Raw genomic sequence first — 25,432 nt, 5'->3', positions numbered from 1 at the left:
TAAAGTTCCCAATGGGCTGCTGCCCCAGAAAGCCACTGATGGCCAAGAGTACACAGCTTCACTTGCTCCAGAAATGTTTTAACATCCTAACCTGCCTCTGCTTTTTATCATGAGGATTACAGGAATAATTCAGAATGGAAATCACTGTTAAACAATCTCCAAAGTGTGAAGAAACTCTGCTGCTTGGTCAGTAGTCCATCAAGCTTCTACTTTCTAGTAAACTGCATCTCACATAACAAGTTGAGTAGAATTTGTTGGTATTCTTCCACCTGGAGAACTCCTTGATTACTGCTCATAATTGACTTTCTTGCTATAGGCAGGCATTTGTGTTGGTGCACTTTAATGCCCTACCATCCTCTGCAAGGGAACACGATACAACTCAAGGGATGTTATTATGGTATAGTATATTCTTATAGAGAACGCAACTGTGGTGCAGGTAGTGCAGACACCCTGTATCATGTGATCTTTGAATGCAATCATTTTTCTGAGCCTGGAAATCTTCCTTGGCTCCAAAATACAGATAATAGGGAAACATTACCTCTTTTATTAAAAGATAATAGCAGACCTATCACTCTTTTAGCTGCAAAATTTTATACATCTGTGATAGCCTTTTGCAACCATTCAAATGGAGTCTAGTTTTTTCTGTATTTTAGTAATCTGCTTAAAACTAACAAGTTAAGGAACAGTATGAGGTAAAGAGACTTATATCATAGATATCATTGGGCAACTAGAGTTCCCAAGTGCTGCAGAGCCAGATACAGCTCATAAGCATGATATAGAAGAGAAAATTGAAGCTGTCTGCCACACAAGTCACACTCATGGGCCTAATGTTATATTTGTTTATTTATTTGAATTTTTGGCCACCCTTCCTGAAAGACAGGCTCAGGGCAGTTCACAGCAAAGTTATTGTTTACAGAGTAAAACTGAAATAAATAAACAATAAAAATGTGTCAGGTCAGGGGAACCCCACCCGACTTGTGTCACATGGATTGTCTAGATGAGCCCGAAGATTCCCTTCCATTAAGTTTTCTTCTAACCGAAAGAACTTCCTTCCTTCAACAAAAAAAGAGTTCTCTTTATCAGAGGAATTTTTTCTTTCAGAAAGCCATTCTGTATTGGAGGAAATCTTTCTCTGTTAAAGGAAGACCATGGAAGACAGTCATAGGATCCAACAACTTGTATATTTAAGGAAGGCAGACATATTGTTGTGTTAATGGTGGGAAGGTACTGAAGTACACTGCCAACTGCTCCTTTTGCCTTTATGCCTGTAGTTTCAAAGAACCATTAACTCTTGGTCCCAACCTCCCTAATCTCTAATATTGGAATAATAATTAGGATTGCCAACTCTGGTTTGGGAAATCCCTGAAGATTTCAGGGCAATGCCTGCGAAGGGAAGAATTTGTGGAAGGCATTTCCCATAGAATTTATGCTACATCATAGAGTCCACCCTTCAAAAGAGTCAGTTTCTCCAAGAGAACTGATGTAGTCTGGAGATCACCTGGGATTCTAGGAGATCACCAAGCCCCACCTGAATGTTGGCATTAAGTGGGACCTGTTATTAAACAGAACTTGCCTACCAAAATAATGCTTGTGAATCATTTTGACTGCTTAGATAAAACACAATGAATGGGATCTAGAGAATTATGAGCACATTTTTGTTTTTACGAAGTGATTGTCCACTTTCTCCTTCCCATGGCATCCCCTGAAAATCAAGTAACTATCCAGATTGGTGTGGGCTGTGACAAATGAACTGTAGCTTTGTGAGGGGGGGAGGGAATTGGTGGCAATCAGTGTCCCACTGTTGTATACGGCATTCTCGATCCTACCCTATGTGAATATTATTGTATAGTAACATAAGGACCAAAGTAAGTGAGAGGCACCTCTCTATTCCTAAAAGTATATATATCCTCCCTCCCTCATACCTTTTAGAACATACAACATACCTTGAAATCACAGGGAATACTCACCTGGACTGAGTGGATAGATCTCATTATCAGCCCCAAAAAACAGGTTTCGGGTCAGTTTGCGAGGATCAATCTTCTGAGGAGTAGAAGAGGCAGGGCAGAGTGAGAACCTGCGCCGAAGAAAATTCTCTTCCTTCATGGCATGAGCTGTAGGGGTTTTCTTAAAAAAATAAAAAAGGACAGAAATAAGAGTTTGCATCAAGTAACAGGATATGTAGATGTTAGGGTTGCCAGGTCCAACCCAGAGAATATCTGGAAACTTTGGGGGTGGAGCTGGGAACTGGGGGTGGAGCCAGGAGACTGTCCCATTCCCTAAAATATATAAATATACAGCAGTGCAGTTTCCCTGAATACAGTCTTCATTTCCTTATCCTCCAGCAGCTGCACTTCCACTATGTGAACACACATGCGCACACACTTTCACAAAACAACCAAAATAAACACAGCACACACACATTTTTGTGATCTCACTGGGGCAATTTACTCATAGGAATTGCTGAAGGTAACCATCTGTTGTATTTCAATGAATTTCTTCAGATTAACAAGAAAAAGAAAGCAGAGCAGCCTAGGGTGCTCTGTCTACTCGTCCTGCCCATTCAGCTTTCCTCTTGCTCAGATTTAAAGGCACATACACAGTCCAAAACACATGCAGTTTAAGCCAGCACAAATTTAAAGGCACATTTCCCCTAGAATTTATGGTACAGGCTGTTCAGGTGCATCTTCCCCCCACCAGCCAGCTGGCTGGCAGCAGGGAGGAGCCTACAAACCTGGGGGATCCCCTGCTGGGTCATGGGGGTTGGCAAGCCTAATAGATGTCACACCCAGATTTGTTTTGCAAGACTGGATCAGACTATTCTTAAACAGAATGTTCATTTTTACAGGATTGTTATGGACATGCAATGTTAATAAGAAGATATATTTTACTGCTATGTTGCAAGTCAAAAACCATTTCGAAATGTCTGTAAACTTAACCAGGATAATATTCCCTCATAATGCATTCTGACATAATTTTAGGGTTGGACTAGTTAAATGAAATACAGCATTTGGTAAATATCTGGTATCTACATCAGGGGCAGCAAAGAGTATATTGTTTCTTCTGTTCCAGTTCACATAAGGAAAATGCAAAAGGAAACTGATTGCTTTGGCCTGACAATTTTGCAATTAGATTTTTGAGCTTCACTGCCAAGCTATTACAGAAAATCAGGAAAAATACTGCCTTTGTGCTCTCAACAGCAATCTGAATTGCAAAATAATCCAGCAGGTAAATGAGCAGGGATAAACTTTATCCATTGCTGCTGTCTGCAAATCACCCTGTGGTTAAAGACACAGCAACAGGCACTGGCTGGACAGTTGCCCACTCTAACTATACTTCTGTATCCCTGGTGCACAGTATGAAAAGACAGGGATTCCCTGCTTTTCCAGGATCACGAACATTTGTCTTCATTATGTAAATGTATATGCCACAAATCAGGTTGCACCAGTGAAACTCCATCCATATAAATAATCCATTATCTTCGATAAGATTTTATCCATCAAACATAATTAGTAATAACACAGACATATAGTGCGCTACATACATCCAAGGAGTATTAGGGACATTTAGCCATGTGCAAGATCTCAGATGATTCAGCTAACTAGGGAAATCACAACTAGGGAATGCACTACTTTTAGAACTCAGCTTATTTTATGAAAAGTGACCAGAGATACTTGGCTGATCCGCTTCCTCCAAGAATGGGAAGTTGCCTCAAAAGCCTGGGTGATGTTATAGGGACCTCAGGAGTGAACAACAATGTCCTGCTGTATGGAGAAGTCATCAGAGCAGAACTTTCAAATGTGAGATTTGCACCCCACCCGCACCCCCAATTACAATTTTGTAGGAACCCCCAGGGGAAACAGAGTGAAAGGAGGAGAAAGGTGGGATACAAATCTTTTAAATAACAAATAAGAACATAAGAGAAGCCATGCTGGATCAGGCCAATGGCCCATCCAGTCCAACACTCTGTGTCACACAGTGGCCAATATATATATTGGCTAATAGCCACTGATGGACCTCTGCTCCATATTTTTATCTAACCCCCTCTTGAAGCTAGCTATGCTTGTAGCCACCGCCACCTCCTGTGGCAGTGAATTCCACATGTTAATCCACTTTGGGTGAAGAAGTACTTCCTTTTATCCGTTTTAACCCGACTGCTCAGCAATTTCATCGAATGCCCACGAGTTCTTTGAGGTGCGGTGACCAGAATTGTACACAGTATTCCAAATGAGACCGCACCATCGATTTATACAGGGGCATTATGATACTGGCTGATTTGTTTTCAATTCCCTTCCTAGTAATTCCCAGCATGGCGTTGGCCTTTTTTATTGCAATCGCACACTGTCTTGACATTTTCAGTGAGTTATCTACCACGACCCCAAGATCTCTCTCTTGGTCAGTCTCTGCCAGTTCACACCCCATCAACTTGTATTTGTAGCTGGGATTTTTGGCCCCAATGTGCATTACTTTGCACTTGGCCACATTGAACCTCATCAGCCACACTGACGCCCACTCACCCAGCCTCAACAGATCCCTTTGGAGTGCCTCACAATCCTCTCTGGTCCTCACCACCCTGAACAGGGGTATTATGAACTACTTGTGTTCTTGTGGTTTTACAGGCTCATAAGGCACCATGTTAAACACAGTTAATTCAATTTTTAAAATACCCTTTCTCCAAATACCCACCTAAATACAATTCCTTTCTTATTGACTAAAAAGCATAAACAGCAATAAAATGGATAGCTTTACGATCAGGTTGCCACTTTAAAGGATACCAGCAGTGGAAAGGCAGGAGGTATTGGCAGGATCCTGTGCATGTTAGAACTAGTAAACAGACCTATATATGCAAGCAGCAGCCAATGGGTTACTAGCAAGGAATGTGTTAAGAGAGTATTACAATAATCACTGCAATCACAAGAGCACTGCTTGCACAGTTACATATTTGAGAAGATCAGTCTATTCAGGGCTTTTTTTGGTAGAAAGAGCCCAGCAGAAACTCATTTGTATATTAGGTCACACCCCCTGACATCAGCATTGTTTTGCACAGGGCTTTTTTGTAGAAAAGCCCAGCAGGAAGGAACTCATTTGCATATTGGGCCATGCCCCCTGACACCAGTAACTGTGTTCCTGTTAAAAAAAAAACCCCGAGTCTATTACTATACACTGTAAGCAAGACGACTGGGGAAAGCAATGGCAAACCACTCCACAAAAAGTCTTCCGTGAAAACGTCAGGATGTGACGTCACCCCAGAGTCGGAAATGACTGGTGCTTGCACACCTTTAGCTTTTTTATGTATCAGAGGAAAAAGAAAACATTAAATACGCCCTTTCTTTTTGCTCATAAGGAGTATCCTAACGGGAATAAAACCAATCATTAGCACTATATGATTTCCCAGAACAAAGCTGGAAGATTTGGAACACTCAAAAAGAAAGAAAATAATAAGTAACATTTTCTACAAGGAAAACAGCACTTTTGACAATGGAACACACTTCCAAGTTATCCTGAAGGCTGCATTTAAAGAAAAACCCTGATCCATAGGATATAAAACAGTAGAAAGCTGTAGAAACACTCATATGATTACAAACAAAAAGGAGGTTGTCCAGGAACATTTGCTCTGCTGAGAATAATCTATCTTCTGGAGTGGAAACTGGTAAGTGTACTGTCTTTCAGTAACAGAAATGTATGAGAAAAGGAACTCGTGCAGTGTATTCCTTTGAGATCCTGGATACAAAGATAAAACAAATTCCTATACAGGAAGCAGCAAATAAATCAGGCCTTATCTCCTGGACTATTCCAGAAAGCAGACTACTGCAAAAATTGACACAATTAAAAAAAAATTCCAAGGCCCTGTTCACACAGCATGTTGAGTCCGTGTTAAACTGACCCGGTTCTGTTCTGAATATCTTTGTTCCAGATATTATTGATCAGACTGCCATACTGCAGTTCGAATCACTCCGCAGTGAAACCATCTTCTACTGTCCACATGATAGCACCATGCAGTTTTTTTCTCTTCCACTATTATGTGCATGCACACATTATGCGCATATGTGCATGCGCATAGGTTAAAACAATATGTGGTTGTGCGCATATGTGAATCTGAAATATGTGCCTGCCCGCCTGTGTATATTTTTGAGCTATGTTTTATTTGTATATTATCAAGGTATTGCTGTATTTTAACTGTTTTATTATGACTGTGATCTGCCCTGAGCCCGTATGGGAAAGGGCGGAATATAAATCAACCAAATAAATAAAATAAAATAATATCGCTAAATAGAAAAAAAAACGGTGACTGTAAACCAGATATCTGAGGCTCCTTTTGCTCTGGGACAGCCTTCAGACATCTGAAAGTTGGTTAATATCGCAGCAGAACTATCCTGATGGAGAAAACTACGAGGTGAAACCAGAGAACTCAAAAAACACCGCAAAGGAGCAGGTAACAAAATAATCCAGTTCCGAGAAGGATTGGGGGGGGGGGGGAGAGATGGGCTACCATGAGTTACTACCGGGAGGCAGATGTTGCTGTCTGATCTGCCACTTTAAATCCGGAAGGAAACAGCAGCGACATCTGTTATACTGTGTGTCTGAACAGGGCCCATATGTAACATCTTCTGGTATTGTATCTTAGATTTTCAAAACGAAGCTGTTGAGCTAACATCTGCCAACTTTCCATTTCAAAAGTGATAGATCATCCTATTGTGATGTAAATGCACTCTGGCTTGTCACTTAGAGCCAATTCTTGCATTATGGAAATTATGTGGCGGTTGTTGCTCTGGTAAGGGAAAATTAAAGGAAATGTACAGAAAGAGTGGCATTGTGGGAAGGCTGAAGTCATGGGGAAGCAGCACTATCAGTATTCTTCCCATGGAACTCTAGGATTGTCAGCTTCCTGAAGAAAAAAATCTCCTTTAATAAGAGCTTAATAGGATGCTATGTATCCAGGGTTTTTTTTCTGTTAAAAGAGGTGCCAGAACTCTCAAGAGGGAAATGAAGGAGAAACACACAGGTGCTCCTCATGAACTTTTAAACATTTTTTAATAATTTTGTTTCCACAAAGAGGTTCCAGAATTCTGTTCCACCACATTCCCTCAGGAAAAAAAAAGCCTTGTATTATGGAGGTGTCAAACTCATTTGTTATGAAGGCCAAATCTGACATGAATGAGATGCTGTTGGGCCAGGCCATGCAATACCAGGTAGCAGCAATATAAACTTTATAAAGGACACAAATGCAATTAAATGTTTTTTGAAAACTTAAAATAAAACATGCTTAAAAGATTAGCACTCTTACAATGTTTTGTTTATTTACTTCTGATTACTGATACCTCTTGCTCTGAATTATTGCATCAAAATCTGGAGACAATGTCTGTGCTGTAGCAATTTTGAATATGCTGTTCAGGTGTATGTCTGTAAGTGCAAACCTACTTTTGATTTATTGTCATTTGTTACAGAAATCTCAGGATCAATGCTTTGAGCCTAAGATCCAGGGAAAACATGAAATGGCTGGGCATTGCAAGCTTTTATACATAAGTTGTTTCTTGTGCTAATCAGCTAATGGAGGAAACAGAGGTTTTGCTCTGTAGCTCCTGTGTGACTGAGCAAGTCTGACAGTGAGTGACGCAGAAGGAAGCAAGAGAAGGAAGCAGCTGACAGTGAGTTGCTCGTGGGTGTGATAGGAGCCCTCCAGGGGCCTGATCCAGACCTTGGGCCACACGTTTGATACCCCTGCTTATCATATATCTCCATACTCTTAAAAGCTTCAGTTGCCTATTTCCACATATTAAGCCACAATGAGGCAGCATGGAAAAGGTAGGCCTCAAATCCCGAAGTACACATCTCACTCCATGCTACCCATAAGCCCCTTATAGGGGAAATTAGTTGCCTCCCAACCACCCAGGGGCCCACTTCTCTAATCCACTTTCTAATATCTTCCACAAACAGAAGTCATTGGCTTTTTCTAAAACCTAAAGCTTTGCTGGCAATGGCAAGCTCAGAACGCTTGCTTCAAATAGATTCAACAGCCAAGCCCTTACCTTTCAGGGATATGTAATAGTGGAGCAAGTGCTCCACAGGAACTGGCCTCTAATTACAGTACCCCACATCACCCCTAAATTCTTCAAATTTATGGTTGATTATAATAGTCCTCAGTTATCTTCAAATTCATCCTTCAGTCTTTGATTAATATAGTTTGTATGTTTTGCCATAATTGCATATTCTTGAATCTTGTCTCTCCAGTTCTCAAGAGCTGGGCAACCCTTGTTTTTCCAGTTAGTGGCAAATACTACTCTTGCAGCAGTTAAGATATATCTGAACAGTTTGTGCATTGTTCTTTCCATATTCACTGGAAGGATTCCTAGCAGCATTGTCTCTGGGGACATAGCAAATTTAATATTCAAGTTTTCAGTATGTTTGAATTTTTTAAATTTCAGTATGTATTTCCTTTCAATATTTGTTAGTGGGTTGTTTTTTCTGTAAGACCACTACATATGGTAAAAGATACCATCTATCTCAGGAGTGTCAAATGTTCATTTCATGGGCCAGGACTGGTCCGACCAGCACTTTAATCAAGCCCATGGGCTCTTTTCTCCTCCCTCCCCCTCTTGTCCTCCCCCTCTGAAGCTCTGAGGATGCCAAAGTTCCCACCTCCTTCTGCCTTGCCTTTGCAGGCTGAAGCAGGAAGCACTTCCGGGCTTGCAAAACTGCAAAGAAATGCAGAATGGACTTTCCATTAAGGTCTCTGTACCCAGATAGACTACCATGTTTTCCTTGCAGCTTTGTCTGTGCTGCAATGTATTTTAATGGAGTGAAACTCAGTTTCAGTTTTCAGCATTTATATGGCCAGTTAGAAGCTGTTCCTTGCTGGAGTTGTGTGACCTTGCAAATAAAGGGTTGATGCTTTGAGCCAGCATGTCTCTGCTGAATGGACCTTAGAACTGGTGCCTAGTTAGTACTCTAACCTTGGAACCCACAGCCAAAGGGGGATATTACACTGAAGAGGAATTGCTAATCTGAGTAGACCTGGGGGCAGGGGGAGAAGCTTGCAATGTCCATCCATTCTTGTTTTCCTAAACCCAGAGCATTTTATATTTTTGGTTTATAGTTTTAGTTTTTGCTGTGATCCTTGTGCTTTTTCTTGAAGTTTTATTTTTAAAACTGCATTGCGAAATCCCACTATTCCCCCACCTTTTCATTTGAAACAAAATATCACAAGTGTTTTAAGCATGTTTGTATTTTCAGTAAAAACATAATATTTTAACTGTTTTTCTGTATTTTTTATAGTTTATATATCCACTACCTGGCATTACATTTTGTGATATGCATGGCCTGGCACCACAAAGTCCCATTTATGTCAGCTCTCGTAACAAATGAGTTTGACATCCCTGATCTATCTCTTTACACTTCCAACACAATCCTTTATCGTTTTTGTCCATCTTTTCAATGTCTTTTGGGGTAATGTACCATCAATATAACATTTTATAACGGTTTTCTTTACATGCTTGCCTTGCTGTGAACTTTATATCTTTCATTCATAACTTTTCCCATTGCTGGAATAAAATCTTCTTGCTGAAGTTTTGGGACCATTTCACCATACATGTATTTGTTGTGAGTTTTTCTTACTTGTTTGTGTTCCTTCTCTTTAAGTGCTGTGGTCTGCTGCGAGAGGAGAAGAGTTCTAATCTACAGGCACAGCTTCATTTTGGGGGCAGTTCATCAGACCAGGAGAATATCCACCTATGGCTGGCTCGCCCACTAGGCTAACTAGGCATTTGCCTAGGGCTCCGGCAGTGGCCACTTTTTCAGCAGCTTGCTACTTTTTCCCACTGCTGCCCCAGTGCTGAAGGTCCTGAGAGCACCAGAAGGCCAGCATAGGAGATGCTGGCCTCCCTGTGGCTTTTCCTGCTGATCCGCTGATAGGTGGGGGAAGGGGGCGACTTGAAAGAGCCCTGGGAGCTGGCGCTTCGCTGCTAGTTCCCCAGTTGCTAAAATTGGGAGGGTGAGAGGGAGGGGGAGCTGCCGTGGAGGGGGGAGGGGTTGGGGTAGAGACCACACTGATGAAACTATAGATCATGCTACCACTTTTTAAATGGCATGCAAAACCCTAATCTTCACAGTAGAGTTGCCAGGTCCAACTCAAGAAATATCTCGGGACTTTGGGGGTGGAGCTAGGAGCAAGGTGGTGACAAGCATGACTGAACTTGAAAGGGAGTTCTTGCCATCACATTTAAAGGGACTGTGCCCCTTTTAAATAAAAATAATGGAGGATAGGGGCACCTGCTTTTGGGCCTCATAAAATTGGACCCCCCCCCAGTCCAATCTATTTGAAACTGGGGGTGTTTTGAGGTGAGGCACCAAATGCGATGCTGAAAAATTGGTGCCTCTACCTCAAAACACAGCTCCCCCAAACCCCCAGATTCCCTTGGATTGATTTCCCATTATACCCTATGGGGACTGGTCTCCATAGAGTATAATGGGAGTGCCCAACGGACATCTCCCCCACACTTTTTGCTAATGCTGAAGTGGGGGGGGAGGGCCTCCAAATCAGAGAATCCCCTGCCCCCACCTAGGGTTGGGGGATTGGCAACTCTACTTCACAGCAACTTTATTCAGTTTTGACCCTTCTATGTGGCTTCAACATTCTTATGTAACCATGTGGCATGGGTTGAACCAAAGGGAAACTGTATCCATACTGCTCCTGTAATGTAAGAACTGGTTCTCAATTCAAGTTTTCCCAAGCCATAGTGCCTATTATACTATAAGATGCATATGGAGGTACATGGTCTACACTAGGGCTGCCAAGGAGGCTGGGGGGTGGGGTGTACTGCCTTTTTAATGTGTAGAAATAGATAGCTGAAACTTTTCATAGCAAAGAAGTAAACAACATCTCCTTAATCCTCTATTAAAGTGATAGGTGGACATTTTTTCCTCCAGGCAGTTAGCAACCTTTGTACGATCAGGCTGGAGATGCTTGATATTTGAACCACAAACATATCTGACTGAAGCATAAAAAGGAGGACACTAGATCACCCTGAGTGGGAAGAGAATATTGTATGTAGTATGTGTGGCTGTGAGCAATCTCAACATGTAGAAAGAAGGAAGAATGCAAAAACAAAACAAAAAAGTGCCCCACTTGCATTCCTATTCCCATTCACACTCTGTCAGTTCCAAAGTATGTTCATTTCACAGGAACACTCATTTTCTGATCCCCTCTCCTTGGAGCCAAGACCAAACGTATGAAGCTCTCTTATACTGAGTCAGACTACTAGCCCATCTAGGTTAATTCTGTCTGTTCTGACCATTAACAGCTGTCCAAAGTTTCCTGCCAAATAAAGGTTTTTGAGGTTGTTGCTTTTCAACAACATTTGCTACTTGTACCATGAGATAACATTAACAGAAAATGCTAGGAGTTGCCAGATCATCTTATTAAGGGCACAAAAGGAATTGTGAATGAGTGTTCAGCAACAAATGAACCCAATATAGAGGAGATAAAGAATTAAAGTGAAAACCATACATGGTGAAGGTGTTTTAAAAAGTCTAGGATGAATCAGCATTTAAATGCCAATGCCAGAATCATCCAAGGCAAGATGAAGAAAATGGAGTGCTTAGTACTAAAATAAGGCACAGATGCAGTGGCTATATCTGGAAACTGGAACGGGGTGAATCAGCGGGATACAACCATCCCTGAAAATAAACTTTACAGGAAGGAGAGAGGAGGAGGTAGTGCTCTCTACCTGAAAGAGGGAAGAGTATTCACCAGGGCTACTGAGAACCACCACGAGTCCTTGGACAAAAATTACATCTGCATTCCTCATTCCACCCTAATCTAAACTAAATATAATAACAAAGCAAATCACTTGGATTTCTGTTGCTACAAATTGCAATAGGATATGATGCAACCCTCTCCCCCTAAAAAAATAACAACCAACTATTAGGAAGCAGAATCAGGAAGAAGACTCTCTAGCGGACTGCATAGCCAGAACACTGAAGCACACTATCAATTAAATACAGAAAGTTAAAATGAGAAAGAAGTTAAAATGGCAATAAACCTCATTGAATAAAATGAGACATTAGCTTCGCAAAAAATAAAAAGTATAGGTAACTTTGGAAATGCAGCAGAAAAAAATTCTTAACTCTTCACTTTCTTCACATAATTCAGTAGTTTAACAGCATCCATATTTACAGTTTATGTATCTATATATAAGTCTTAATAATTATGCAGAACAATTTTGGGCTGTATCAACAGAAGTATAGTGTGCAGATCACGTGATGTGATGGTATCGCTTTACTCTGCTCTGGTAAGACCTCACCTGGAGTATTGTGTTCAGTTTTGGGCACCATATTTTAAGAAGGATATAGACAAGTTGGAACGGGTCCAGAGGAGGGCAATGAAGATGGTGAGGGGTCTAGAGACCAAGTCCTATGAAGAAAGGTTGAAGGAGCTGGGGATGTTTAGCCTAGGGAGGCGGCGATTGAGAGGTGATATGATCACTATCTTCAAGTACGTGAAGGGCTGTCATATAGAGGATGGTGTGGAATTGTTTTCTGTGGCCCCTGAAGGTAGGACCAGAACCAATGGGTTGAAATTAAATCAAAAGAGTTTCCGGCTCAACATTAGGAAGAACTTCCTGACAGAGCGATTCCTCAGTGGAACAAGCTTCCTCCGGAGATGGTGGGCTCTCCTTCCTTGGAGGTTAGATGGCCATCTGACAGCAATGAAGATCCTGTGGATTTAGGGGGAGGTGTTTGTGAGTATCCTGCATTGTGCAGGGGGTTGGACTAGATGACCCTGGAGGTCCCTTCCAACTCTATGAATCTAAGCATAGGTAGCTTTTCAAGTTTTTCCAACCAAGCTATTCTTGCCAAAAATGCCCTCTTTTTCCATCTGTTGAAGATTCTGGAAACTCCCCTGTTTTCTTTGTATTTGCTCCTGATGATTCCAACTATATTATCCACTCAGCATAGCCTGTGACTCTCAATATTTCCTCCCCGTAGCCATGGGTCTAATTTTGTAATTTTATATTTACATGCACATATATAAGTTTATCAGTATAGGATACACTTCTTATATAAGAACATAAGAGAAGCCATGTTGGATCAGGCCAATAGCCCATCCAGTCCAACACTCTGTGTCACACAGTGGCCAAAAAAACCCAAGTGCCATCAGGAAGTCCACCAGTGGGGCCAGGGCACTAGAAGCCCTCCCACTGTGCCCCCCCAAGCAAAAGAATACAGAGCATCACTGCCCTAGACAGAGAGTTTCAACAATAAACTGTGGCTAATAGCCACTGATGGACCTCTGCCGGGGGGGGGGGGCGGCAGGGGGGATGCCTGCCTGAGGCGCCATGCACCATTCAGCCAGCACTGCTCTATTTTATATTTTTATATATGCCAATAAAGGCTTGTCTTGTGTGTGTGATTAGGAAGAACCTCCTGAAAGTGAGAGAGGTTCCTCAGTAGAACAGGCTTCCTCAGGAAGTGGTGGACTCTCCTTCCTTAGAAATTTAAGGGGAAGTATTTCTGAAGTTCCTGTATTGCTCTATTTTATATTTTTATATATGCCAACAAAGGCTTGTCTTGTGTGTGTGATTAGGAAGAACCTCCTGAAAGTGAGAGAGGTTCCTCAGTAGAACAGGCTTCCTCATGAGGTGGTGGACTCTCCTTTTTTAGAAGTTTTTAAACAGAAGCTAGTTGGCCATCTGACAACAATGCTGATTCTGTGAATTTAAGGGGAAGTATTTCTGAAGTTCCTGTATTGTTCAGGGGATTGGACTAGATGACCCTAGAGGAACCTTCCAACTCTATGATTCTATAATGGCTGATGCTACCTAGAGATGCCAGCCTCCGGCTGAGGCCTGGGGATCTCCCAGAATAATAGCTTTGCCCGGCCCCTTCCCAGCCAAGCCAGCATCGCCGGCGTTCAGGCTGGGGGCCGTCTTTGCCCCCTCGGAAGGAGGGAGTGGCAGAACGCTCAGCCCGGCACATCCGGGTCTCTTCTCTGGGCGCGGCATCAGGGCTATATAAGCCCCGGGCCTGCCCAGAGCTTCGTACGCCCTCCCCTTGGCAGTACAGGTTTCAACCGGTCGCCTTATTAGGGGCCAGGTAGGAATTTTTTCGCCTTCACATAATTGGCCCATGTGGAGTTGTTTTTCGCCTACCTTGTACTGCCTTGTAGCGTTAGGTTTTATTGTTAGGAGTTTAGTTCGGTCGCAGGCTGGAGGATGTATTGGCCACAGTGTTTTCAGGGGAGCACCTATGGCCTAGCACCAGTGGTGCAGGTGGTCTGTATGAACCGCAGGGCTACAGGAAAAGCCTCACCTGGGCGGATCTTTCCATGGGGGATTGATGCTAGCCCAGGTGGAGAATGGCTGGGGGCCTGGCCGCTCAGCTACAACCCGAATATGGCAGGCTTGTGCTAGGGGCAGGGTGGCTCGCCCTCTAGGACAAGGCGGGGTCAGGGGGTGACCCCAGGGCTTGTCCCGTTTAGGCCCCATCCCTGCCAGTTATACGTTCATAAGTTCTTTAAATAAAGCGGCCCGGTTTTTTATACCCAACACTTTGTGTCTCTCTTCATTCCGACTGGGTGGGGCAAATTTGCAGACTACAGAGATCCGTTCCTCTAGAGAAAACAGATGTTTCGGAAGGGGGGTCTATAGCATTGTACCCCACTAAGGCCCCTGTCCTTCCCAGATTCCACCCTGACATCTCCAGGAGATTCTCAATCTGGAGCAGGCAACTCTTTGCCCCCCATCCCCCACCAGTGACAATGGGGGATCTGGCAACCCTAGTGCTACCAGTGGCTTTGGAGGTTGTGGAGAAACACCATTTTTGGCCTGTGCTTGTCTGGGAGTTGGCTAGAGGAGGCTATAAAACTCTAGGCAAGGCTTTTGCCTAGTCTATTCCTCCTTCCCCCTCCCCTCCTGTCTGGAAGCAGCACTTCTGAGGAGGCCTCCTAGAGAGACAGGAAGTCTTTCAGGCTGGTCTCCCAGAAGGCTGCAGGAGGGAAAACCTGGGCGGGAACTAGGTTTTATATTATAGATTTTGGGAGGGAAAGGCAATTTGATTTGAGTCTTGGAGACTGGTGAGTTGGTTCTGGATGGTATGGTCAGGGCCAGTTGTATAATAAGGAAAGAAGGAGCATTTTTCCCTAGTTTGATTTAGTTCTTCTGTTCACAATTTTATGATGCCTGTATATAGTTATAAATTTTAAATAAATATTTTGCCTGTTTAAAAAGGTAGTCCCTCTGTACCACATAGGTTCCCCAACCGCCTTAGACCACGCTACTGCAAGAGAGGAGTCCAGGGAAGGGGGGAAGGCATACAGTTGGTACGGTGCCAATCCTCCAGGAGTCTCCCAAAGAAGGACTTTGGTCTCTGTCATAACCAGGTGCTGGGTTGGCAGAGGACCTTGAGGCCATAGAACTGGCAGGAAGGGGGATTGGGAGTCCTGTTCCTCTTGGTCAGGACCCCTAAATTGAACAGGTGGTGGCAGTGTGCCTTAGTGGTGGGAAGAAGATAAGCTCCCTCCAGGAGAACTCAAAAGGGAGTTGACGGAACTGGGTCTGAAGGCAGAATCAGGCCGGTCCACCACAGAGGTCATAAATTTTAAATCTTCACTATGCATACACTCACACTAGGTCTATGCTTTGAATGCCGATACCAGGACTATATCCTGCTTTAAAATCAGTCTTTGCTACTGGCTTTGAAGAGCTGGAGAGAGAAAGAAAATGCACAACAGCCACTGTCCTTAAACCAATCCCCAGCCCTTCCAAACAATGCGAAACAATATAATATAGTGGATACTGGACTTTGGAGGGGAAGACCCAGGTTCAAATTGACAATATGCCATAAAAAGCATTAGGGTTCCTAACCTCCCGCTGAGGGTGGGTTTCCCCCCAATCTTAGGCCTCCAACCTGCCAGCAGAGGATTGATTGGTGGGGAAGCTCCGCTCTCAGTGGGAGGTTGGGAACCCTAATGCTTTATATGCTAGAATGTCCCTGCACAATGTGCATGGCATGATTACGTCACCTCTGAGTGATGTCATCACACTGCGCATGAGGGAAGTCCTCCCACCAACAGCCAGGTAGGACCTGGCAACCCTAAAAAGCATACTTGGACTAGCCACGATTTCTTTTCTGGGGACACCATGTTTGCCATACTTATTAAAAAAGTAAATAACATAATAGGTTTCTGGAAATAGTTCCTTGTTGCTTTTTGTTTTCAAAATTAATATCTCTGAAATACTGTGCATTAGTTCCCCCCCCCCCCATTATGTTTGCTTTTTACAAGCCTTCTCTTCACCTGAATACTCTGTTAAAAATAATGCAAAGTGAGGCTCTTCGCAGTCCTTCTGAACTACAGGTGAAAGGTGCTTTCCAGAAGACCTGGACTAATCAATGCTAGGAGGTAACTTAAGAATGTAACTAGATCTTCATATCCCAGCACTTGTGTGATTGAAGACGGAACCTCTTGTACTGTTTCATCCAAATTTAATTACATAAAGCCAGAGGTAAACTTTAGAGAAAGTAATCAGTAAGTCTTGGGATAATCTGATTTTTAAATATATAATTAAAGCTCAAAAATAGAGTCCTTCCAGGAAGAAGAACATAATCTCCTATTTTAAGCAAGGACCTAATGTGCTTTATCAAAGATAATGTCTTGGAAAAACAAGTCCTTGAAGCTCTGCCTTTTTTGAATATAAGTAGTCTGGAGTCTGTCTATAGAAACAATATTTGTTGTTATTGGATAAAAGCCCTATGAACATATGGCACATCAGTTTCAGTAATTAAGTGCCATGTTTTTTAAATGAACATTTCCAGACTGAGTGCATCATCTGTATTATCCATACCAACATTTGGCCTACAATAAGTTAGTGGCACAACACACTGAAAAGAAATAGAATGGAAATCAAAGAATGATTCTCTATAATATGGATCGTGTGTGAGAATACAGCAGCATCTGATATTGCCTTGATCCTGCTTCTAAGGACTTATCAAAGCATCTTTCCATGCACTGTTAATTAATTCATGTTAGCAGAAGGGTTCCTGCTGACCAGAACAGGATGAAACCTACCAAAATTTTAAAAACTTCCCTTACTCATATAGCATGTGCTGGCCTGGTATAAGACTACAGGACTGACTACCAAGCAATAGATGCCGGTCAACAGTGTAGTTAACAGAAGGCTATGTCCTGGGGAAGGGTTTTTTTCCCAGAGTCCATAAGAGGATTTCTACTTTTCCTACTAGCAAAGTCCCTATGCCTTTAACATGTGCCAGAAATTCAGCAAGTGCACCCCTCAACACGTTTTGTATGTGGAAGATTCCATCTCCTTTACTTTATATGTAGACCATTGCTGATGGCCAGAGTAGGCAATATTGACCTGGATAAACCTAGATGGGTTATCTAACTTGGTAAAAGGCAGCTGCATAGGACCATACAGGATATTCAAATAGATGACTGACAAGCCTAAGAGCTGAAAGTCAGGGGTTGTTATCACACATGATGTATAATTGAAAGTCAGCATGGTGTAGTGGTTAGACTAGGATTTACAAGACAAAGATTCAGATCCAAACTCTTCCAAGGAAGCTTGCTGGGTGACCTTGGGATGGCTAGGCTCTCATAAGAACATAAGAGAAGCCACGTTGGATCAGGCCAATGGCCCATCCAGTCCAACACTCTGTGTCACACAGTGGCCACAAAAAAACCCCAAGTGCCATTAGGAGGTCCACAAGTGGGGCTAGAAGCCCTTCCACTGTGCCCCCTCCCAAACACCAAGAATACAGAGCATCACTTGCCGCAGACAGAGAGTTCCAACAATACTCTGTGGCTAATAGCCACTGATGGACCTCTGCTCCATATGCTTATCCATTCCCCTCTTGAAGCTGTCTATGCTTGTAGCCACCACCACCTCCTGTGGCAGTGAATTCCACATGGTAATCACCCTTTGGGTGAAGAAGTACTTCCTTTTATCCATTCTAACCCAACCACTCAGCAATTTCATTGAATGCCCACGAGTTCTTGTATTGTGAGAAAGGGAGAAAAGTACTTCTTTCTCTACCTTCTCTATCCCATGCATAATCTTGTAAACCTCTATCATGCCACCCCGCAGTCGACGTTTCTCCAAGCTGAAGAGCTCCAAGCGTTTTAACCTTTCTTCACAGGGAAAGTGTTCCAACCCTTGAATCATTCTAGTTGCCCTTTTCTGTACTTTTTCCAATGCTATCTTTTTTGAGGTGCGGTGACCAGAATTGTACACAGTATTCCAAATGCAGCCACACCATCTATGTATACAAGGGCATTATGACACTGGCGGATTTGTTTTCAGTTCCCTTCCTAATAATTCCCAGCATAGCATTGGCCTTTTTTATTGCATTCACACACTGTCTTGACATTTTTAGTGAGTTATCTACCACAACCCCAGGATCTCTCTCTTGGTCAGTCTCTGCCAGTTCACACTCCATCAACTTGTATTTATAGCTAGGATTTTTGGCCCCAATGTGCATTACTTTGCACTTGGCCACAATGAACCTCATCTGCCACGTTGACGCCCACTCACCCAGCCTCGACAGATCCCTTTGGAGTGCCTCACAATCCTCTCTGGTTCTCACCACTCTGAACAATTTAGTGTCATCTGCAAACTTAGCCACTTCACTGCTTACTCCCAACTCCAAATCATTAATGAACAAGTTAAAGAGCATGGGACCCAGTACTGAGCCCTGTGGCACTCCACTGCTTACCAACCTCCACTGAGAAAATTGCCCATTTATACTCACTTTCTGTTACCTATCAATTACCCAGTTTTTGATCCACAAGAGGACCTGTCCTTTTACTCCATGACTCTCCAGTTTACTAAGGAGCCGTTGATGAGGAACTTTATCAAAAGCTTTCTGGAAGCCAAGGTAAACAACATCTATTGGGTCCCCTTTGTCCACATGATTGTTCACCCCCTCAAAGAACTCTAACAGGTTAGTGAGGCAAGATCTTTCGTTACAGAACCCATGCTGAGTCTTCCTCAATAACTTTTGTTCATCAATGTGCCTACTCATTCTGTCTTTGATAATGGTTTCTACCAACTTTCCCAGTACTGAAGTCAGACTGACTGGCCTGTAATTTCCCGGATCTCCTCTGGAACCCTTTTAAAAGATGCAGGTGACATTTGCTACCTTCCAGTTCTCAGGAATGGAGGCAGATTTCAATGAAAGATTACATATTTTTGTCAGGAGATCCACAAGTTCACCTTTGAGTTCTTTCAGAACTCTTGAATGTATGCCATCCGGGCCTGTTGACTTAGTTTTTATTTGTCTATCAGTTGTAGGACCTCCTCTCTTGTCACCTCAATCTGACTCAGGTCCTTCAACACCCCTTCCGTAATTAGCAGTTCTGGAGTGGACAAACACTTCTCATCTTCCACAGTGAAGATGGAGGCAAAAAATGCATTCAACTTCTCAGCCATTTCCCTATCCTCCTTCAGTAATCCTTTTACCCCTTGGTCAAAGGGCCCCACTGCCTCCCTGGCTGGTTTCCTGCTTCTAATATATTTGAAGAAATTTTTATTGTTTGTCTTTATGTTTTTTGCAATATGCTCCTCATAGTCCCTTTTTGCCTGCCTGATCACAATCTTGCATTTGATTTGCCGCAGCCTTTGTTCCCTTTTATTAACCTCACTTGGACTAGCTTTCCACCGCTTAAAGGAATCCTTCTTACCTTTTACAGCTTCCATTACTTTGTTTGTTAACCATGCAGCCTTTTTCTTATACCTATTTGTGCCTTTTCTAACTTGTGGTATATATTTTATCTGAGCTTCTAGGATTGTAGTTTTAAATAGCCTCCAAGCTTCCCCAAGGGTTTTGACTCTATTTACTTTTCCTTTCAGTTTCCTCTTCACATGTCTCCTCATCTCAGAGAATTACCCCTTTTAAAGTTAAAAGTGGTTGTGCTGATCTTTTGGCGCAACTCCCTATTTATACATATGGTGAATTATATTCTTATGTTCTCTCAGTCTAACTTACTTCACTGGCTTGTTGTGAAGGGGATAGTAGAACCCACTTTGTGTTCCCATTGGAGAAGGGTATAAATAAATATTGTTTTTGCTTTTCCTGCATCTATAGTTCTGAAGTAAGACCTATGATTGGTAGAACATACAGCTGGTTTTAAATGGGCTGCCCTGCCCTTTCTATCCCACAATAATGATTATCACAAGCAGTGTATCCCACACTAAAAGGCACTTGGAGAACCACCCTTCTCATTTTTCCCATTTGGGGAAAAGCATGACTAAATGCTGCTTGCTACTAAGGCTGACATTTGGAGTTACAGTACTAGAGAGCTAAAATTAACTCTTCCCCCAAAATAGACAGTAGGAATTTTCACTTCCACTGGTTCTTTTATGGCTGACCATGCTGCTGGCAAGACTGTAATCACTTTATGTGATTTCTAATTAGGACCAGCTGAAATCAACAAATAGAACCATAATGTCTGCCCACCATTGGAGTTGGGACTGGGAAATGCTAATGCAAAAGAATAAAGCAAGCAAAGCAAGCAAAAAAGGAAAGGTGCTTCTTAAAATCTACACTACTGAAAGGGAAAATGTTGGTAAGGTAGTAGACAGCTGTGTTTCTAGCTAGAGAAAGTGCACTCAAAAGGTTACATGGTGAAAATGCACCATTTAGCAATAATCTTGCAACATACACAGTACTTGATCTTGGCCTTTTAGAAAAATGCAGTCAGGCAACTCTAGAAGTGCTGAGACCAGTAATAAATGAATACATTAATTATATTAAATAGAGACTCACAGGTGGAAACTATTAGGCTCTATTAATGTACTTCTTGCTTTCAAATAACTGAATGTTCATGTGCGCTATGGTCACTTCTAGCTTAGATTTCTGTAATTCACTACGTGATTTACCCTTGACCCAGACCCAGAAACTCCAGCTGCTGCAGAATGTCACAGCTCACCTGCTAACTGCAGTGCCTATAAACAGGGCTTTTTTTTTTTTTTTTAGCAGGAACACCCAGGAATGCAGTTCCGGCTGGCTTTGCATCAGGGGTGTGTGGCCTAATATGCAGATGAGTTTCTGCTGGGCTTTTTTGTAGAAAAAGCCCAGCAGAAACTCATTTGCATATTAGGCCACACACCCCTGATAAGGGTGTACATGCTGCCGGTGCTTTGCCAGCTGCACTGGCTACAAACTGAGTACCGGATCCAGTTCAAGGTATTGGTATTGACCTTTAAAACCCTGAGCGGCCTAGGATCAGCATATCTAAGGAAACATCTTTCCCATATACCTCACAGAGAGCCTTGTACACTGATCAACATCTACTGATTCTTCCTGACCCCAAAGAGGTCCATCTATCCTCAACCAGGGCCAGGAGATTTTTCTGCCCTGGCCCCTACCTAGGGGAACAAGCTCCCACTGGAGATCAAGGCCCTGCAGAATTATCACAGAATTTGGAGTGCCAGGAACCTGTATCTTTCTGTTCTTCTATGCTATGTACATTTTGCCATCACTGACTTTGGTTTCTTGGTTCTGAAATCCCATAACCCTTTGCTTTTTTACTGGCAGCTTAGGTGTGAAAACTAAGGCCTTGCCTTGTAAATGCACTCTTGCTTGAATTTGTATCTGACATTCCCTGTGCTCCAAATACCAGGCTCTGAAGCCTAAATGTTCACTGCTATGGAGATGCTGTAGCTGTCTCAGTCTTGCTGACATTGGAGTTAATGAAATATATTTAGGCAAAAGTTCACCCTGGCAAAAGTTCATGTTATCACCAAATAGAGTTGCCAGGTCCAACTCAAAACATATCTGGGGACTTTGTAGTAGAGCCAGGAGACTTTGGGGGGTGGAGCCAGGAGACTGTCCCATTCCCTAAAATAAATAAATAAAAATACAGCAGTGCAGTTTCACTGAATACAGTCATTTCTTCTGCCCGCAGCAGCTGCACTTCCTCTACATGGAAGTGAACATGCACACACACACTGTTACAAAGCAGCCTCAGTCACATTTTCTTTGATCCTAAAATCTCATTTTTCTTCTGATTTTAAAAGAAATTAAAACATTTTTCTAGGCCCCTAAAAGTATCAAGGGCCCTAGGCAGTGTGCCTAAGGGATAAGTTGGCCCTGCTTACAAGTGCAAATCATGACCTCTGCCACTGAGACACTGACCTACTAATACATTCCCCACAAACTGGAGAGCCAGTTTGGTGTAGTGGTTAAGTGTGCGGACTCCTATCTGGGAGAACCGGATTTGATTCCCCACTCCTTCACTTGCACCTGCTAGCATGGCCTTGGGTCAGCCATAGTTCTGGCAGAGGTTGTCCTTGAAAGGGCAGCTGCTGTGAGAGCCCTCTCCAGTCCCACCCACCTCACAGAGTGTCTGTTGTGGGGGAGGAAGGTAAAGGAGATTGTGAACTACTCTGAGACTCTTCAGAGTGGAGGGCGGAATATCATCTTCCTCTTCTTTCCCAGTGCCACTAAGAAAAGTCATACCATAAACTCAGATAATTAAAAACTGAACACAATAACATGACATTAATCAAGCTCTTCTGTTTTTAAAACGTTGCAAACAAGATTTGGTCCAGCTAGATGGAATCACATGTGCTTGTCTCAGTCTAACAAAACCATAAACACCTGTTGGGACATTAAGTGCTTTAATTAGATCACAAGATTTCAACAGTCATAGAGTTATCAGAAAGTGGTGGGTGGGAAGGCTGAATGTCTGCTTGGCACTCCATTCTATCCTATGGAAACTGGTTCCCATAAGTATAATGCATAATCAATCCATGGGTATCTGGGGATTGGGGGAGCTGTTTTTCTTTGGCAGAGGCATACATTTTTCAGCATAGCATCTGGTGTCTCTCCTAAACCCCCCCCCCCCCAAATTAAAAAAGATTGGACCATGGGGTCCAATTCTATGAGCCCCCCCAAAAGTTGCCCCCATCCTATATTATTTCTAAAGAAGGGAAGGCATTTAAAAGAAACATGGTCCATTTAAATTTGATTGCCAAAACTCCCTTTGGAGTTCAATCATGCTTGTCACAATCTTGCTCCTGGCTCCATCTCCAAAGTCCCCAGATGTTTCCTGAGTCGGACCTGGCAGCCTTACTCAGGACCCACACAAACATCTATCTGTGAAAAAGAAAACAAAAGAACTAGTATCAAAGTTTGAGTAAGTGTAAGAGGAAGTACAAGTGAACAAAAACTGATCCAAGAGAGCAAAAAGGATACCATAGTGTATGCAACTATAAATACAGTTACAAAAACTGACACTGCCCTCAATACAGGCAGATTGCAAACCAGCATATGTTTGTTTTGCTTTTTTGCCTTTTTTGCATTTTCCTTTGAAAACACACAAGAGATTAATGTAAATGTGTTGATCAAAGTGTCAGCTCTGTAACCCTATGAATAATCAATGTTTCAGAAGTGCTCTCTCGAGACACTACATATTTAGAGACAATCCATAATAATTCTGCTGCAAAAACATCCCCAAGGTAACAACTGCAAAGGAAGAAAGAAAGAAAGAAAGAAAGAAAGAAAGAAAGAAAGAAAGAAAGAAAGAAAGAAAGAAAGAAAGAAAGAAAGAAAGAAAGAAAGAAAGAAAGAAAGAAAGAAAGCATTTTGTTGGCACTGGAAGCAAGATTTTCTGGTATAGTACAAGAAACTAATTACTATAGTAAGCTGTGATCTCCCTGCTAGGTTTTCCCCCTAAAGACAAATTGCCTTTATGTTGTGGGAACTGATATAGCAGACATTTTCCAAAGCATACTGCATTCACAAGTTTCACTTATCAGTCAGTCCACTATTCATAAAGATCAAGAAGGAATTATTGTTCTTTCAGTCATAGACAATTTTTTAAATGTATAAGTTTTTATGATATGTAATATGAAAAGGTTATGCTTTACTAGGTTAAAATTTATTTATATCCCTAGAGCAGGGGTGACAAACATATGGCCATTGGCCCATGCAGGGCTTTTATCCATCCCATGAGCAACTGGTCGTTACCTTTATAGCCGGATGATAGAAGTTGTGTATTATGACTAAGGGTAGGCACGAACTGGGGAAATGGTGGGCTGTGAGAAACCACAAACCACAGTTTGCATAACTTCTTGGTTTGCCAAACCAGTTCATAGTTCCCCCTACCCAGTTCAATAGTTTTATTGAAAAATAAATAAATAAATACAGAATTAACACACACAGTGTACAGAAAAAACAATAAGCAACCAAATATTGACAATTAATGAAATGCCAATAATGATAATACAGTATTATCTAAGTGCACATCATGGCCAGACACAAACTCTTTGCCCAGCACATAATTCAAGAAGGGTAGCCATTTATCCAATAACAAATGCAGTCCAGATTTTTTAACAGTAACAGTATCAGCCAGCTTATCTAAAACAAAAATTCTCCCAAAGCTTATTACGCCAAGTTGTCAAATGTGGTGGCTCAACTGCCTTCCACCCTAAAGCCATGGTACATTTTGCTGCCGTCAGCATCATCATAATTAATTCTTTTAGCGGATTATGAATTTTAAAACCTTTCCAAATATTCAAAAGGAGAATACGTGGCTCAAGGGGCAATGCAGTGGTCATTATATTTTTGATTTCAGACAATATAGAGGCCCAAAATTTTTGCACAACTAGGCAGAACCACCAAGTATGGAGAAAGGACCCCCTTTCACCACAGCCTTTCCAACACCAAGGGAAGATGATAGAGAACATTTGTGAAAGATGAAGCAGAGTTAGGTACAAACGTGACAAAATTTTGTAATGTTATAGTAAAATATTCAGAAATTTTGTGGTAAAGAGCTACGAGTCCCAAACAGACTGACAGGTGATATAATAAAGAGTCACATTAAGATCAGTATGACAGGTTAATTGGTAAGGCATCAGCTTTACAGAAGTACTTCGAAGCAGAACGGAATAAATTTTGGAAAGTAATCCTTTGACTGGAGTAGACTCAAGATATAAAAGATGTTCAAATTCTGTTAATTTAGTATATAGAGGAAGGCAATGCTTCCGAACACAGATTAAATTTTGGACCTGTAAATATTCATGCCAAAGAATTCGAATGTTCTTTTCCTTTTCAAAAGTAACTTCTTTTATTATTATTAAATTTTATTTGTATCCTGCCCTCCCCGCCTAGGCAGGCTCAGAGCGGCTAACAACTTCTGAAGAACCATCCACAAAGCAAGACATGTACGCCTCCAAACAGCATAAGAGCAGGGTGAACAGTCAGGTAAAAACCATGACTGATCTAGAAACTGTCAGAGGCAACTTTGGTGGAGCTAACAATTTGATATGCTTGTTCCAGACAAAAAAAAGCAGCTTTTTAAAAAGGGCAGGTTATACCCTGTTTATTCTTTTAGACAATTTCCACAAGGCTGTCCTAAATGTAAGTGGAAATAAGCTGAACTGCTCTATTGATTTCCACTCAGCATTGTAAGTGTCTC

At 42.2% G+C, this 25,432-nt stretch overlaps 1 protein-coding gene across 1 annotated transcript in view; it reads right to left on the bottom strand.

The window, feature by feature from the left end:
• OSBPL5 (oxysterol binding protein like 5) overlaps positions 1-25,432 on the bottom strand; it is a 256,002-nt gene that overhangs the window by 99,537 nt on the left and 131,033 nt on the right. Inside the window, exon 2 of the mRNA XM_060263167.1 lies at positions 1,968-2,124. Within this exon, the coding sequence (XP_060119150.1) occupies positions 1,968-2,124 (157 nt within the window). The remainder of the gene's footprint in view (positions 1-1,967; positions 2,125-25,432) is intronic.

This window comes from Heteronotia binoei, chromosome 21 (genome assembly GCF_032191835.1).
Source record: "Heteronotia binoei isolate CCM8104 ecotype False Entrance Well chromosome 21, APGP_CSIRO_Hbin_v1, whole genome shotgun sequence".
NCBI classification, from domain to species: domain Eukaryota; kingdom Metazoa; phylum Chordata; class Lepidosauria; order Squamata; family Gekkonidae; genus Heteronotia; species Heteronotia binoei.
Note: the sequence above shows the minus strand (reverse complement) of the source record. Positions and strands in the feature narration are given on the sequence as shown.